The sequence below is a fragment of the Zingiber officinale genome, chromosome 1B, assembly GCF_018446385.1.
Source record: "Zingiber officinale cultivar Zhangliang chromosome 1B, Zo_v1.1, whole genome shotgun sequence".
NCBI classification, from domain to species: domain Eukaryota; kingdom Viridiplantae; phylum Streptophyta; class Magnoliopsida; order Zingiberales; family Zingiberaceae; genus Zingiber; species Zingiber officinale.
Genome location: NC_055986.1, coordinates 116,440,272 through 116,457,813, shown reverse-complemented (window position 1 = coordinate 116,457,813; position 17,542 = coordinate 116,440,272). Strand labels below are relative to the sequence as shown.

General features: G+C 35.1%; 2 protein-coding genes across 3 annotated transcripts; both read left to right on the top strand.

Annotated features, from left to right (window-relative positions):
- Positions 1 to 3,418: 3,418 nt before the first annotated feature.
- On the top strand, positions 3,419 to 8,119 carry LOC121974909 (RING-H2 finger protein ATL46-like). The gene is made up of 2 exons (XM_042526192.1): positions 3,419 to 4,705; positions 7,923 to 8,119. Exon 1 carries the CDS (start codon positions 3,624 to 3,626, stop codon positions 4,671 to 4,673), a length of 1,050 nt encoding a protein of 349 aa, XP_042382126.1. The 5' UTR covers positions 3,419 to 3,623; the 3' UTR covers positions 4,674 to 4,705; positions 7,923 to 8,119.
- Positions 8,120 to 11,963: 3,844 nt separating this feature from the next.
- On the top strand, positions 11,964 to 15,519 carry LOC121974896 (rac-like GTP-binding protein 3). 2 transcript variants are annotated; one of them, XM_042526180.1, is made up of 8 exons: positions 11,964 to 12,316; positions 12,433 to 12,520; positions 12,598 to 12,707; positions 12,786 to 12,849; positions 13,966 to 14,030; positions 14,132 to 14,197; positions 14,395 to 14,498; positions 15,105 to 15,519. In XM_042526180.1, the coding sequence occupies exons 1-8, from the start codon at positions 12,212 to 12,214 to the stop codon at positions 15,145 to 15,147; spliced, it is 645 nt and encodes a 214-aa protein (XP_042382114.1). In that variant the 5' UTR covers positions 11,964 to 12,211; the 3' UTR covers positions 15,148 to 15,519. The 2 variants fall into 2 exon arrangements, with proteins under 2 accessions (XP_042382114.1, XP_042382109.1); XM_042526175.1 differs by having other exon boundaries at positions 12,067 to 12,316; positions 15,108 to 15,519.
- Positions 15,520 to 17,542: the final 2,023 nt, after the last annotated feature.

Below are 17,542 nucleotides of genomic sequence, written 5' to 3'. Positions count from 1 at the left end.
GATTAAAATCCAACATATTTTGTACACCTTAAAGTTTATTGACCTATCGGAATAGCTGGCATACATATAAACTATATCAATCCGTGGAATATGATTTAATTATTGTTGAATAATGTGGCACCAGATAATTCGTTCGTCTCAATACTCTCGTCAATCCATTCCTACGTTAACACAAAAAGAAAAATTATAGATGGTTACTAACCATTAGTGTAGGTGGTAAGATATGAGGAGGAGACATGCTCAGTAAAAAAAAAAAAAATAGATATTTAAAAAATTAAGTAGAAGATAGAAGAGTCCAGATTCTAAATGAACCAATTCAAATTCGAAAAGGATCTTTTTTGATTTTTGAAAAATAAGGAGCAAAGGGATTGATCGAGAAAGATTTTTTATTCTTATTTTATTATAAGATTATAAGACCGTGATTTGATCCGTATATGTTTGGTAAAAGGAATAATCTTTCCTTTTTCTTTAATCGTAAAAGGAAAATGTTCGATTGGAACATGAAAATATGATTGAATTGATCTTAGTTATTCTTTGATAGAGGGTGAAATAAAGGAGGAGATTCTCGAATGAAGAAAAGAATCTAATTATTTTGAAAGAATTGAACAAGGAATCATATGAGATGAAAATCTCATATACGATTACGTAGAGGGATAGTAAGGATGATTTACCTGTCAATTTTTCCATAACCTAAAGTCTGATGAGACAACACCTGAAGAGATAATTATTATTGAATACTGATTATGTACATGGTAATAGTGAAATCTATCATCCAGTAGCCTTATATAATCGGTTGTATGATGATTTATAAAGATATAAATTAAGAGACTGTAGTTAATCGGTATAGAAAGATAATGGCTCTGTTCATGTAAGACATTTGGTGGTTTTGTAAAATATGACGATTTAAATACAATTGGGGCAAAAGCAGATTTTACCATAAATTTTCAGCTACCGATGGACAAACTAGGAAAAAGACCACTGTCCTCGATATTAATCTCTGAATTAATAAAAAAAATTATTGAGGAAAATAAATGCTGCAGTACGGAAAATAGGTTGTGGAGAACAATTTATTACATATAATAGTATAGTAATAATTGTGCCATAGAAGTACAATGCGACGGTAAAAATAAATGAGACGAACTCCAATAATAAAGGTTGTAATCTCTGGCTGAATATACTATATGCCTGTATTATTTAAATCACGTAATAATATTGATCTTCTATTGGGATGTTTATCGGATTTATCCGGATGGTTAATAAAAAAAATTTATTTAATTTATTTAGATAGTCGGAAATTTTTATAGTACTAAGTCAGTGACATTCAGACTATGTTTAGTTAAAGGTAATATAATTAAATTTGCAAGGTAATAAAATCAGCACTTAAATATCTGAATTTTAAAAGAAAAAAAATAAAAAAAATAGTAATATATTAGTAGTGATAATGAATATAAATGGATAAAATATATAGATAATTTTGTAACTCTGACATTGGATCAGGAAATGTAAAATCGATGTTGGATAAAAATAAACAAATATCCCACGAAATAGGCAAAATCTAAAGCGTATTTTTTTTTTAAGAATTATCAAAGGGCACCATTCTCTCGTTTATTATCACAAGGCTACTCCACCTCATAATTACCTTTCATTACTGGGTCTGGGTCAAATCCTGACTAATTATCGGATCTCTACGTTTTTTAATTACAAAGGTTATTAGTCTTCCATATTTTTCTTCTTTCGTATTTATCTATTGTGTTGGCATGAGGATGAATTAGCAAAGTTGCTGGGGCGAGCAAATATCTTTTACCATCGTAATTATCTTTTACTATAAAATAATAATTTACTTTCATTATTATCTCTCTATTATTATTTTTTATCTAAATCGACCCATTATAACAACTACAAACTTGCTCATAACTACTACAACTGAGTTGCAACAGCTACGCGATTCCATATTTGATATAATATGGGAAAAAAAGAAAATTAAAATTGTTCGGAGTCTCCAAAAGAATTTAAACTATATTTTTGAACCCGAAACCTTGCCATTACGTGTTCCACCTCATAAAAAGTTATACATATCTAAACGAGATTTGATTTGATATTGTGTGTCATGTAGTTCAAGCCAAGTTAAAAGTTACAATATCTCAAAGTTTACGATTTAACATTCATATTGTAGCAGTTATGATTTCATAGCTACTAAAATGTGAATATTAATTTTAAATTTTGAAAGACCATAACTTTTTATTCAAACTAAACTATGAAATGCATAATATATTAAAATTGAAGCTCGTTCAGAAATATTTAATTTACTATATTATGCGTCCCGTGATTTAATTCGAGTAAGAAATTATATCCTCTCAAAATTTAAGGTTTAACATTAATATTGTATAAAATCTATATATCATATATCAAATCAAAACTCGTTCAGATATTAATAGTGCGGAATTTGTAACGGTTGATTTCAGGTTCAAAAATTATTGTTTAAATCTTGTTGAGAGTCTCTGAATAATTTGTCTTACAAAAATATTTTATATTGTAGTAATTACATTGTAACAATTATGATATTCATAACTACTATGAGTTCATAGTTATTATAATGCATCAATTTTAGTAAAAAAAAAAATCAAGAATAATGAAAATAAACTGTTATTTTATATTTTACAAGATGGGTGCCTTTTCTTTAATAAATCAAGAAGGATGCCAATTCGTTAAAAAAAAAAAAAGCACTTTTAAATTTTTGCCTGAAAGATGTAGAGGAAGTCATAATAACATGGAAAGGAAGGAGGCATTATGCATAGGTAGGTATGCCAACCGCAGCTTCCCCTTCTCGAAGGTAAGAGTAGATAAAGATTAGATTACGAACCGTATAACATTAGTATGTTTATTATATTAAATTTGTTATGATTATTAAACGATAAGGCATGAATAGCCAGCGGCTAAATATTTGACTAAAATCGAATCAATTGAATAAATTAAAAATCAAACCAATTAATTTTTTTTTCAAATCAATCCAATCGATTGAATATCAATTAATTTAATTTTTAACTGAATTAATTAAAATTTTAAATCTAAATTAATTACATATTTTATTTAATTTATTATATTTTAAATTAAAAAATAATTAAATTAATATCTTTATTTGATTTATTCAATTTAATCGAATTATGAATTTTAAAATTAAAATCAAACTGAATTTCTGAACTAAATTTTATAAAAAATTAAAAATCTAATTAATCGAATTAAATTTTAAAATTTAATCAATTTGATTTTACTGAATTTTTTTACCCTTAATTATACTTGGGCTCGTCCTGTGCCTGACATTCTGCTCCCTGGAGCCATGCTCAACATAAAAGATGAACAATAACTGATCAATTTGAACCCTTGTTAGATATTTGTAATCAATATCGAATCTTATTAACTCATCCCCGTCCTTTTTGTATCGATCGTTCCAACCCCAATAAAAAGGCAGACCGCAAAGCGGAAGCCGGTAGCATCCAATCCACACTCAAATTGATCCACTTCACTTGCGACAATCTCCGATCGCGTTAGAACACAGAGATCCATCCAATTCCTAACTGCCTTGGGATTTCATCTTCCACTATCGATCGTCTTTTGTTTTCTCATCAATGAGTTGCGCTCAAGGAGAGAGATGGTTGCCCCAAATTTGCGCCTTCCTGTCCCAGATCATGGCCGGCGATGGCCGATCATCTCAGTCTACTATTCATCTTAGCATCTCGAGCAAGGACTCACTCCCATTTCAGCCCCAGCCGCCATTCACTGCAACAGCATCCTCCACTGGCGGCCGGATAAGCCCCGCCGTCCTCTTCACCGTCATCGTCGTCGCTCTTATCTTGCTGGTATCGGGCGTCGTCCATGTCCTCCTCAGGTGCTTCATCAAAAAGCCCCTTTTCTCCTCTTCTGCTTCCGTCACCACCGCGTCCGCCTCCCCCCACCTCCACCCGGTCGGCTCCGGCTCGCTCCAGAGACAGCTGCGCCAGCTTTTCCGCCTCCATGACTCCGGCCTCGACCAGACCTTCATCGACACGCTGCCTCTCTTCCTCTACCGGGAGATCCTCGGCTCCAAGGAGCCCTTCGACTGCGCCGTCTGCCTCTGCGAGTTCGAAGCCGACCACAAGCTCCGGCTTTTGCCGATCTGCGGCCACGCCTTCCACCTCACCTGCATTGACACATGGCTGCTCTCCAACTCCACTTGCCCGCTCTGCCGGGGGGCAATATTCTCCCAAGGGCTCAGCGTCGCGAACCCAATGTTTGATCTTGACGACTCTAGAGAGTCGGAAGAGGAGATTGGCTCAGAGAAGAGAATGCTCCCTGTGAGGCTTGGGAAGTTCAAGAACTTAAGCAACGATGACAATGTTAGCAATCTCAGCGATGGTAGTGATATTGAAGTTGGCAGTAATTCTAGAAAACATATAGGGGAAACTAGTATTAGCAATTTGGATGCAAGGAGGTGCTTCTCCATGGGCTACTACCAGTATGTGCTTGCTGATTCCAATCTCCAAGTGGTTCTTGCTACTAATGAGGGGAGGAGGTTGGGATTGGGAAGCAAGGATGAGAGCTTTTCTGTGTCAAAGATTTGGCAGTGGTCCGATAAGAAGGGCAAGTTACCAGTTTGGTCAGATGCTGCATCTTTAGAGGGTTTTTTTGCCATGGACTGAATCAACAGTGGAAGTTGTATGAAAATTTCGCTGTAAGTCTATAATGCGATTAATCTCATCCTTTAGTGACGGTTTCTTCTTTAATTTGTTATTTGGAATGCCCATCTGATTCATTTAAGCTTAACACTTGAACTTTCCTTGAATGGCAAAAAACCGACATCAATTGCCTACTTGTCTTGAGCTTCTAGTTCTTCCAAGTTCATTTTGTGAGTTCATGTCATCTTTTGTCAACCTTTTAGCTTCTAACTGCTTGGATATTACAAAGATCTTTGATAGATAGAGAGATCTAGTAGTTCTTTGATAAAAAAAAACCACTAAGCCACCTCCATATTTCCTCTGTTGTCGCAATTCGTGCATAGGATGATGAGGAATCCATTTCAGTGGATTCTGTGAATGACGGCACCTCATCAGATAGGTATTGCCACTGCAGCACTTTATTTCGTGGTTATTTGTTTTGTCTGGTGTAGTCTCCATTAACCCTTAAGGTCCCATCAAGTCACTAAAAGCAACAGTAAATGCACTTAGCTCCGTGGTGCGGAAAAAGGTCACATTATATCTACAGTTTCATCATCGAGCATGACACTATTACACTTCAGTTATTTTTTGCATACAAGATTTCTGCATCAACGTTGTATTCATCATCAGCCCTTTTTGTTTGTCCCAAATATATATAGTAGTTTCTTGGGGGTTGGGGCTTTGGCGTTCCACAGATTTTGTCTTCTATTTACAAAATTCCTATACGGTAGCAGAAAACCTATTGAACACTGCAGCAATATTTGCCATAAGTACTTTATTACAGGAAATTTCTTAAGCTTCGTGAGACATGTGAGGATTCAGTTTTTTTAAAAAAATTCCACTACAGTCCAGATGAACCAAAGTATTGTAGTTGGCATCCGAGCTAGTAGTGCATGCATGCACACCTAAGAACAATCATTAGATGAGAATGTTTAGTTTGGTTCTTCATGTTTAGTTTAGTTCCAAATCCTATGTAGTGCATGCATAAACAACAAAGAACAATCATTTGATGAGAATGTTTAGTTTAGTTCTAAATCCTATGTAGTGCATGCATACACAACAAAGAGCAATCATTTTATGAGCATGTTTAGTTTGGTTCTTTATGTTTAGTTTAGTTCTAAATCGTATTTCTATCTTTTTGATGAGCAAAAGCATGGTTTCACTAGCTTAACTTGAATAAATATTGCCAATAAAGATTGTTTTAATTGGAATGCATGTAGTATTCTTGTAACAGGAAATTCATAAATACAATTGGTATAGGCATAATGTAAATATAACATTCGGATGCTATTCATGTTCATCTATCATGATAGTCTCATCAAAACTAGGTCTATAAGCACTTTGATCACCATTCAAAGCAGACCCTCATAGCCCCAGGGTTCAAATACACCAACTCCTATTTCTGCAGAGATAGCACCACTATCTCTCTTTCCTCTGTCCTCTCCGTTTGTTACTGATGACACGGGAATCATGAACTCAGTTTTCTTCTTCCATTTAAGTGGGTAGGGCAACACTGCATTCTGCTCCCACTTCCATGTACACACGAGGACCAAATCAAGTGATGCCTTCTCCTACCACGAGACTAATCAACAACATCAACTTGTACGTACACTCCCTCTTCTTGTTGACCTGTTCTGAGCTGTTCTAGATCCTCTGTTTGTTGGTAGTGTCCTGACAAACTTGGTGTTTGTTGCCTCTCATCCAAAGCACCAGACCCAATGAAGATGCTGTTTGTGCCTCATTGGATTTTGATCACCAGAGATGTTGTACATGGTTCCCGAGAACTCTCCATCAACAAGCAATCACCTTTGTCGCTGCCATCCACTGTTTGGTGTCTGCTGGTCGTGGTTGCCCTTACATGATCTTACGCATGTTGCCTTCACTTTCTCCCAGTATAAAAGTTAAGGATCCCTTCACTTTCTCCCAGTATAAAAGTTAAGGATCCCTTCACTTTCTCCCAGTATAAAAGTTAAGGATCCCTTCACTTTCTCCCAGTATAAAAGTACAGGATCGTATTCCTGAAAATACTACAAAACTTCTATGAATTCGATGATTGCTTGCTAATCTCGATGTGTCACAACCTACACCAAATATAATGACAACAAAATGCTATATAAATCGTTCATAATAATATTTTCAACAAACACCAAACATATTGAAATACATTGTCACTTGTTTTGCATCATGTACTTCGAGAAGCACTTCAGTTAAAATCTGTTCTTTCAAACTAACAATTGACAGATATCTTTCTTGAATCTCATGCTAGCAACACATTCATTAAATTGCAACATATGCCCTACTTCTATCAGGCGACTTTGAGTTTAAGGAAGGACGTAGATAATTCTATTTAGCAGATATAGCACTAAGCCATGAAACTAAATAAAAACCAAGGAAGAAGTCATAATGAACAGATAGATATCCTTCAGTCTTTTCTTGTAGTGGAAACTTCAAGGTATTGCTTGTAGCAGAGAATTAATTGATGGTTTTGCACTTTGAGCATTGTCATTCACTGACACTGACAATTTAGTTGAGATTTAATGGAGGCCACCCAACATAGATTTTATTTTTCTGTAACTATGTTGTGGGACTCGATCTCATTTAAGATGAAGGCAACATATGTCGCATCAAGTCCATTTCCAACCTCAAATGCACCTCATTGAACACTGTGGCCTAATCTATTAATTGGGAAATAACTCTATCTTTTTTTGGGTTAGCAACTCATTGATAACATTTTAGCATATGGAATTACGAAATAAAGTAGGGATTAAAGTTCAAAAGAAAATCTATGCTATAGAACTTATATACTCTGATAAAGATGCTTTAAGGCTTAATTGACCCAGTCTTGCCCGGTTGATCAAATAAAGCTTAACTTGTGTTTTTATCACTAGTTTTTCATGATTAACATTCTGGCAGTTGAAGTTTTATGATGGTTGTGAATTTCTTACCAACGATCCTTGGATTTCATTGTGGGGATGCATTTAGAGTCTCTAAGAGGCTTATAGAGAAAAGTTTTCTTTTCAAGAAGATTTTGGTGTTTGAGAGCAGTAGGCGAGAGGATTTTCATCTGGTGTTGGAAAGATAGGTTTGTCTTTAGTATACTTCTCTCATATTATATAACTCTTTATATACATAGCCTACGCTGAATCTGTTTACTTTTTTATTTTCATACTATTCTATCAAAGGAGACAAAACTTTATCAGATAGGCTTTTCATGGATCCTATTTTGCATCTTAGGCATTAGATTTGAAACTACAAGCATGATTTTGAAATGGTGGAATCTAGCAAGTGGTGTCTGACGCAAGTTCTTTGTTGCAACTATGGTGTTAACTTAACCACTTGATGACTGTGCTTTTGCTCCTATATTCGTCTCAACATATTGGTAAGCTTATTCTGAGTAAGGCTCAGTTAAACTGGTGGTTCACATACCTAAGCTGGTACTCGCCCAATTTGAGTCCAGTTCTTGAAACATAGTTTGGTCTCTCAAATGTTGTGCACTTTACCACTAAAGGACCATCAGGATGTGAGAATTAAAACCTGTTGGCTGTTGCTGCTTCAGATTTGACAGGTTGTTTCAGGGTAAAATTCAAATTGTTATTAATTCTCTGTTCTTGTCATTTCAGTCTATTTAATACACTCCTTTTCCATTTTATATCTCCAACTTTAAACTTTTCCAGTTCATTTTCCTTGCTCTTTAAGCTTTCTCCAAGTCTTCAATGATTCCTTAATCTTTTTTTTCGAATTAGTTATCTTATCTTCCAAGCCATTAATGCTTAAAAGTTGGTCTTTTATGCTAAAGTTGATGATTGCGGTTAAGTATAAAGAAATTTAGTAACTCTGCCTTCAAACTCAAGTGTTATGTTCATGAACCCAATTCTCTCCCAAATTCTAAGGATTTCTTTACGGGGAGGAGAGGATAAGAGAGGAGAGTGCCAAAAATCAAAGAGTTCTCACACAAAGCTTCTTTAACTCTGCCACATGTTGAAGTGTTGATGAATCTCCTAATGGTCTGTGTTCCTAACATCATTTACTTTAATTTCACATGGAAGAGTAAATAATTAATCTCTATTTAATTCTTGATTTTTATTTAAATAGAAAAAGAAAATTTGATCGACTCCAAGGGAATTTTTTAGAAAATTGTTTTATTCAGTATAAAACTTAATTTAAGTTTTTGAAGATTTTTTAAAAATTATTCTTTCTATTTGTATTAAAAAAAATTATTAATAATAAGCTGAATAAAAATAAAATTAAACCAGCTGTTTTAACGGATTCCGATTTGAAAATGGAGGAGGAGAAGCCATCACGAAAAAAGCAGAGAGAAGAAGAATGGGATTTTATTGGAATAGAAGATGAAAAAGACATGAAAGCTCAAGTTCTTACATTATTATTATTATTATTATTATTATTATTATTATTATTATTATTATTATTAATATTAACTAACAGTTTCCAAGTCAAAGGAATTACACTCTCTCACATTTCCTTAATATATGATTTAAAAACTAAGGGGCCGTTTGGTTTAGGGGAATAGGAGTGGGGAATGAGAATGAGAATCATTGATTGTCATTGTTAATGTTTGGATTATGGGAATAGGAATACAAATAAGGGAATGAATCCTTGAAATTGGGTAATAGCTCATTCCCATGTACCTCCCCTTCAATGAGCCATTACCCCATTTTCATCAATCAAAATATTCCCTTATTCCAAAAATACCCTAGACCTAAAATTAAAATTTTCTCCCTTAATATCAAATATCAAAATATATTTATTTATTTTTTCTTTCGTATCACTTCTCTCTCCTTGTTCTCTCTCACCATATTTTCTCTCTCATTATATTTTCTCTCTCGTCATTTTATCACACACTTTCTCTCTCCTTAATCTCTCCTATCACACTCTTTTTTTCTCATTACACTTTCTCTCTCATCATACTTTCTCTCTCCTCAATCTCTTCCATCACACTCTCTTCCTTCTTTTTTTCTCATCATACTTTCTCTCTCCTCAATCTCTTCCATCACACTCTCTTCCTTCTTTTTTTCTCATCATACTTTCTCTCTCATCATACTTTCTCACTCCTCAATCTCTCCCATCACACTCTCTTTTCTCTTTTTTTTCTTATCACACTTTCACTCTCATCACATTTTCTCTCTCCTCAATCTCTCTTGTCACACTCTCTCCTTTTTTTCCTCAACACACTTTCTCTCTCATCATACTTTCTCTCTCCTCAATCTCTCCCATCACACTCACTGTTCTCTTTTTTTCTCATAACACTTTCTCTCTCATCTTACTTTCTTTCTCACCGTACTTTCTCTCTCCTCAATCTCTCTCATCACACTCTCTCTCCTCATTTTTTTCTCATTACATTTTCTCTCTCTTCATCCTCACTCATCATACTTTCTCTCACATCATATTTTCTCTCTTATCTTCTCTCATCATGCTCTCTCCTATCACACTCTCTTTTCTCATTTTTTTCATCACACTTTCTCTCTCTTCATTCATTATCATCACACTTTTCTCTCTCATCATACTTTCTCTCTCATCATTCTCTTTCATCATAGTTTTCTCTCACATTCATCTTTCTCTCATATATAATTTTTTCTCTTATTTTCCTTTAAGGGTAAAAAAGGAAATTTTGATTTATTCCGATAGAAAATATGCAACTAACCAAACATTGCTTTTAAGAGTGATATGAATGCTCATACCCATTTCCATTCCACAATACAATGATTCCCATTCCGATTCCTATTCCTATAAATGAACCAAACGCCCCCTAAGATTGTTATAATAGGCATAGAGACCTTACTCCTTACCTAATACCTATCAACTCATACCGCTGGAGTAAGTGTGCAGATTTCTCTAGAAATGATAAGGGCATTCACAATGTTCAGCGCTCCCGTTGTGAGTAAAAAAAATGATTAATTAGATTGGTAACGTTGAGCTTGGGATGATTGATCCGATCCTCATCGATCATTAGAGCAAATTGGAAGTGCTCGCAACGAGCAACCCAGAAGCCCAACATTCTTTAGTTGTGTGTTTTATTTGGAGAAAAAATTCTTATAAATTCGTTATAGCAAGGGCTCGAACCATGAATACTTGGGTGACACTTAGATGTCCTACCGATGCACCATAGCCCTGGAGGCCCCATTGTGAGTAAAAAGCTCTATGGGAGAGAGCTTTTCCAATTTCAATTGAATACGGAGTCGTTTCTTTAATTTTTTATATTAAAATATATTTTTAATATTTATTAAAAAATAGACAATGGCTAATAAAAATTAGTCATTGTCTGACATTGAATAATGGTTAAATTTATTTTTTTAATTTTTTTAAGAAAGTCTATAAATATATCATCGATTTTATTTTTTTTCATTCATTTTATTGTTATCTTTACTCTCTATTTTTTTTATTTTTCAAATTTTAATATTTTATTTATAAATCTTTTGAAATTTTCAAATATGGAAGAAAATACATCTTTTCAAAACACTCGTATTCCTCCAAATGTCCAATATCTTCATTTTTTTTCTTATACATAATACCCTCCAAATTTTTAAAAATTCATATGTTTCATAATATCCTTCAAATTTTTAAAATTTCTAAAGTCCTCAAAATTTATTGACAAAGTCGAGATCTTTTGTAAGGATTATGAAATTTATTAAGGGTATTAGTTAGATGACACCAGAACAACTTCATTTACATAAAAAAAAAATAGTTGAATTAGATGTGTTTAAATTTATTTTTATATATTATTAAAATTATGTCTTTTATTTGATGTACTATAATATTTATGTATTTTTTATTATTAATGTTATTTCATATTAATAATTTATGTATTTAAATTTTATAAAAATTTAATAATATAAAATGTAAATATGAAAAAGAGATAAGAAATATATATAATGAAAAATGTACTATGTCTAAAAAGAGTTGTTGATTTTTTTTTTTTTATAATGAAAAGATATGTAGGATTTTATATGTGGTATAAATATGACAACGAAATAATTTTTCGAGAGTTGTAACCATTGTGAATGCCCTACAGTCATTTGGAGAGGAAGTAAAAGAAAATGAATACATCAACACTCGCCTTAGAGGGCAATTAATATTAATTTTAAAGATTTACTATTAATCTAAAAAAGTTAGTTTAAATTAATGAATATATTAAAAATATTATATATTTACATGTGTGAATTTATTTGCAGCCCGAAGATTTTTTTTTTTAAAAAAATAAATAAATAAAACCCTACCTCCTCTTATTTAGTTAACAACCACCGCTTTGGATTTATTTTATAGCACCTCCCGCAAGCAACCAACACGCTCTTCACCATCTCTATCAGTCTCGCAGGGGCACCGCATCCTGCCATAGGAACAGCCCCAATTGCCCGCAAACCACCAAAAGCTGCGGTTTTTTTGGCCAATTAGCCTCATGTGATCTGCATCTGCATCTGCTCTGCTCCCAAAAGCAACCAGCTTTCCTCTCTTTTCTCCCCTTCTCTCTCTCTCTCTCTTCCCCTCTTGCTCGGTTTCCTGCCAGGCTCATGGCGTCGACAGCTTCGAGATTCATCAAGTGTGTGACGGTCGGGGATGGAGCAGTTGGGAAGACCTGCATGCTCATCTGCTACACCAGCAACAAGTTCCCAACTGTTAGTCTCCCTTCTTCTTCGTTGCAATTTTTAGGGTTTGCCTTTTTTTTTTCCTTTTTCCTTTTTCTACTTTTTTATCGAGTTTTTTTTTCTTGATCTTGCTTTTTTCGGTGAAGGATTATATACCGACGGTGTTCGATAACTTCAGCGCTAACGTGGTCGTGGAAGGAATTACCGTTAATTTAGGGCTTTGGGATACTGCTGGTGAGATTTTTCTATCTCGTCCTCTCTTTTGATTTTGGGATGTGAAAGTCCTGAGTATTTGAGTGAATTTTTAACAGGCCAAGAGGATTACAACAGATTGAGGCCGTTGAGCTATCGAGGGGCGGATGTCTTTGTGCTCGCTTTCTCCTTGGTGAGTCGGGCGAGCTATGAAAATGTTATGAAGAAGGTGATGAGGGCTAAGCACTTGCAATCAGTCTCAGTGTTCTTTATCTTGATCTAATATTCTTCTTGCTAACGGTTTCAGTGGATACCTGAACTTAATCATTATGCGCCTGGAGTCCCTGTGGTCTTGGTAGGCACTAAGTTGGGTAAGTTAACCACAAGAACAATGATCAGTTTAGTACAATTGTCTTAATTCTTGCTACCTGTAAAATACGATTTTCTGCCCCTTCAATCTTCAGATATGGATTATGAAATGCCATTGAACCTCGCTTTATGTGAACTATAGATCTTCCATCATTTGTGGAGCTTCTCTTCTATTAGTAAATGAACTGAATATTACTGAAATCCTTCCATCTCTTTCTCTCTCTTTTGGCTGAAAAGGAAGAACACACCAGATTGTGATATCTTTTGCCGCTGCTTCTCTGCAAGGAGTTCTAAATCATAGTTTTGTTTTATAAACAATGCTTAAAATCTCTAACGAAAACATTATTGCATGGTTTGCATCTAAGTAGGGTAAAATTAGGTATGGATCAGTGGTGAGCAGATCCTTTGGGGTTCTGGAGAATGCTGATGCAAACTATCCTAAAATCTTTGACAAAACTAACCATGGTACCAAATTGAAAGATTTAAAAAACCATTTTCCCATGAATGAAGAAAGGCATAAAGTTGCCTTGATTATCTTAGCACCTTGTAGAATCAAAAGATGCCAAACTGTAGTTAAATCTGAGGATTCGTATCTTTTATCTGTCTGAGCAATCCACACCGAGAAAATTGGAGTTATTGCTGTCTGCTGTGAGCAGATACTGAAAACGGGTATAAGAGTAATGGTTAATTAAAGATTAGTGCTCGGAGTCTGTCCATTAGGTAAATGAAGTATGGACAACAAAGGCTAAGAATAAATAGATGGAGACAAAGGACTTCAACTCCTATAAACAAATTGGTCCCAATGTTGATGCTCTAAATTTTGGCACTACTTTTCTAGTCCTGGAAGTGCTGGCTGTAGCAGGTCTGGGGGACCTAACAAAAAAAATGCTCAATAAGTAATAAAAGTGACGAGCATTACAATTTGACGTTTTTGCTTGTCTTGAAGTAAATAATCAATAAACAATGAAACTTTGACCAAAAAAAGAAAAGACACTCCGTAATGCCAATAATAGTTTTACTGAAATAAAGTTGTTATTTCCTTCATCATAGAGTCAATTTTCAACTTTGTTGGCTTGTTTCACCATCAACACTAATGCTATTCATTTCTCTATCTATAGATCTTCGTGAAGATAAGTACTATTTGACAGATCATCCTGGTATGGTGCCTGTTACTACTGCACAGGTACTTTTCCACTTGTGCTGTGCTGGACTAGCCTTTGTGCTATTCTCTATTTGTCAATATATATATATATATATATTCTTTGCAATGATTCTTGATGTTAGGGAGAGGAACTCCGTAAGCAGATTGGGGCTGCATATTACATAGAATGCAGTTCAAAAACTCAGCAGGTATTTTGCTTGTATCATTGCATGCATCTATAAAACCTATAAAACTTGCTAACCGCAGAATACACTATGAAAGATGAAAAATTATACCCTGGATTTTCACCTTTTCTTCGGTTTCTGATTTATAGATTTTTCATTTTTGTTCTTAGTTTGTTTTCAAAATCATTATCGCCTTAACTTTTCTTTTCCCCTTTGTGCAGAATGTCAAGGCAGTTTTCGATGCTGCCATCAAAGTAGTTATTCAACCTCCCACCAGAAAGAAAGACAAAAAGAAGAAAAAACCACGGCATAGGTGTTTTCTAATGTAAGCATTTTCCTTTCAATCAAACATGCCAGTATAACATGTATTTGCATAAGTAATAAGTTTAATTTTGTTATATTTGATTGATTAATCACATATAAAAGCTAAAGTGGTCAACAAAAACATCAATCTTTATATTTATATGATTAACAACTCCCCTTCACTGTGGCTGGGTATGCCTCATTTTGACTGTTTCAAATCTGACATATGAAAGTGATCATCTCACAAGCAACACTTGAATCCAATACCTCTTGCTTTAATACAAAGTTGTATGATACCATACTAAAGTTGATCGATTAACACTTATTCCAAAAGCTCAAGTTGGTTAGGAAAGAAATCAATCATTATTTTTTGTTACACGATAAGTTTAAATTCACTTGGCACTCATCATATGGTTCCATGGTTCTGCAAGGATTATGCGGATTCATATTTTTCTCATAAGTTACCATCCTCATAAATTTTGTCACACGATAAGTTTAAATTCACTTGTGACGCATCATGTGGTTCCATGGTTTTGCAAGGATTATGCGAATTCATATTTTTCTCATAAGTTATCATCCTCATAACTTTACTCCTTTGCATTGAAGAATAAACTTACTATTGCCACAGCAGGAACGTTTTATGCGGTAGGAAACTTGTATGCTTCAAGTGAAAGCACTCTCAGTGGTTAATAAAATCTTTCCCTCATGCTTGTATCCTGAGCTGAAGTTTGAGAATGCATCAGATCAAGTTTGACAGAACTATGCAAACTGCTCAATCTTAGAAAATGGGCATGTTAACTTTGAAGGTTTGTAGATGTTTTTTCTACTTATAGGATTGGCTTTTGTTGTAATTAAGGCTTCCTTGCAATGATAATTGGTTTAAACTTCAAGTTTAACCTGAAATAACATGTTTGTGTCAATGAGTTGCTGTAGTAGGAGTGAATTTGAGTTTGTAAAGGCAAAATTTATTGTGTCAACGATAATTTGTTTAAACCAAATGAAATCATGCTATAAGCGTGCTAGAAATGTGATTGTTGTGATTATTTTGGTGCTGGTATATCTATAATAACTATTTATGAGAAACATGTGCTCATTGTTAAAGTTCAACATATTTTAATATTCTTGATCTGGAGATCTTGAATCAAGTGGTGAAATTTTAAGAATCTGCCTTTTGAAAATGTGAATTACCAAATGAATATCTTTTTCTCACTACACACTCTTGGCAACGCATATTTGGAGTGCACGCTAATGAGTCAAAAGATCCACTGAATCTGACACTTCATTATCTTGTCAACGCTTGAATTTGAATTGCACTCAAATGACTCAAAATTCGATGGATCTCGCTAGCCTAGATTACAGTTGGAGGTAACTTCAATGAACCAGAATCCCATGGATCCCGCTAGCCCAGATAATAGTCGAGCTTAAATCAAATGAATTGCGAGATGGGGTGGATAAGACTGGTCCTAAGGATCGATGTCTTGTTGCGGGAGCGATATCATTTTTGCTCCTATAGATGTCTTCTTTTGTGGAGATAGACTGGATAGTCTAGAGGATCAGATATATTCAACTATTGGTAAAGTGCTTTAGAGATCCACTGAAGCTGGGTTTGATGGGTTAATCAAACCAACTAAGTTGGAATGTTGACTGACTTGGAAGGGCTAATTAGATCACTAAGCTAAATGGACCATCTGAGACGGTTGAGTTAGATAAGGTAAAGTGGTAATAGAGCTAACTTTTTGGATTGAAAGGACCAAGTAGACTGGATGAGTTTGATTGTTAAACCAGACTAGTTGAAGTGGATGTACAGGCCAAGTAAGTGGGTAGACTGTCCTGATCCATCAGCTGAATTTGAAGGCAAATTGGATGAATTAACTGGGCTGATATTGAATGTAAAAATATTGTGTCGAGTCAACTGACTCAATCTACATGAGTAGCTCCGATTCAACAAGCACGTCCAATGAACTAAACTATGTCTACAAAGCTAGGTGCATTGACGACCGAGTCAAAGAAGCGGATCTCAGATGAAACCTATCAATTATGTCAAGAGTAAAATGAATCATTTTACTTATTTTCTTATTTCATTAATTTAGTCAATCATAGTGGCATAGTGATCAGGATGATCTCATCTCATGAAATAATACACAAGAAGAAAACATCATGACGATCATAACAGGCAGGTAAAATTATACTTATAGGACTCATAAAACAAAGAAAAGAAAAAAAAAAAACACTGCTTCAATTAATTAAACTAAGATCATAAACAACGTATATGGATCTCGTCCGGAAACTGAGCCAAATAGAAAGTCGATAATATGACTAGAATATTGACCGAGTCATCATGACCCTGAGGGAAAAGGGATGATGAGTTGTGTTCTATATTGATTAAGTCGTTAGACCTCTAAAAACGGGAAGGATCGAAGGTGTCCGAAAGTCTTCGATCAATGGGGCTTGTAAGGTTGTTAGAAAATAGATTGGGGGCTATCCCAATCCGGTCCTCCGACGTTTAAGTCAACCTCCGGTGATAGAAATGAAGAAAATAAATAATACTGTAATGAAATGACTGAATGTAAAGTATATCAGGTCCGCAAGAACGGATTGGAAGCGGCACAGAGCAGGAGGCGATGGCATGGAGCCGGAGGGTGGCACAGAGCCAGAGGATGGCACAGAGCTAGAGACAATGGTGTAGAGCCGGAGGGTGGAACGGAGCCGGAGGCGATGACATAAAGTCGAAGGGTGGTACAGAGATGGAGGACGACACAGGGCCGGAGGACAGCGCGGAGCCAGGGGAACCAAGTAGACAGACGAGTCGATGAGAGGACAAGGATGTTGACGGCGGAAGGACTTTGAGATAGAAATCAGGAGGAGGTGGGTGAGCTGTCCCCCGTCGCCGGAAGAGCTTGAGGAGAGTGAAAGAGCAAAGAAGTGGTTAGAATGGAGACCGAGCTACCCCGGTCGTCCACTCTAACGCTTAAGTCAGTTTCCGATGATGCTAAGAATAAGAAGATGAACAGTGCAGAGCATAACAAAGATAAGTGTATGTAGCAAGGAGCCCCCTCCCTCCTCCCT

Excerpts from the sequence above, each read along its gene's own strand:
- LOC121974896 (XM_042526180.1), top strand. The coding sequence starts at position 12,212 with ATGGCGTCGACAGCTTCGAGATTCATCAAGTGTGTGACGGTCGGGGAT. Across the intron at positions 14,031-14,131 it reads TGCCTGTTACTACTGCACAG|GGAGAGGAACTCCGTAAGCA; the intron begins GTACTTTTCCAC and ends TCTTGATGTTAG. Across the intron at positions 14,198-14,394 it reads GCAGTTCAAAAACTCAGCAG|AATGTCAAGGCAGTTTTCGA; the intron begins GTATTTTGCTTG and ends CCCTTTGTGCAG.
- LOC121974909 (XM_042526192.1), top strand. The coding sequence starts at position 3,624 with ATGAGTTGCGCTCAAGGAGAGAGATGGTTGCCCCAAATTTGCGCCTTC.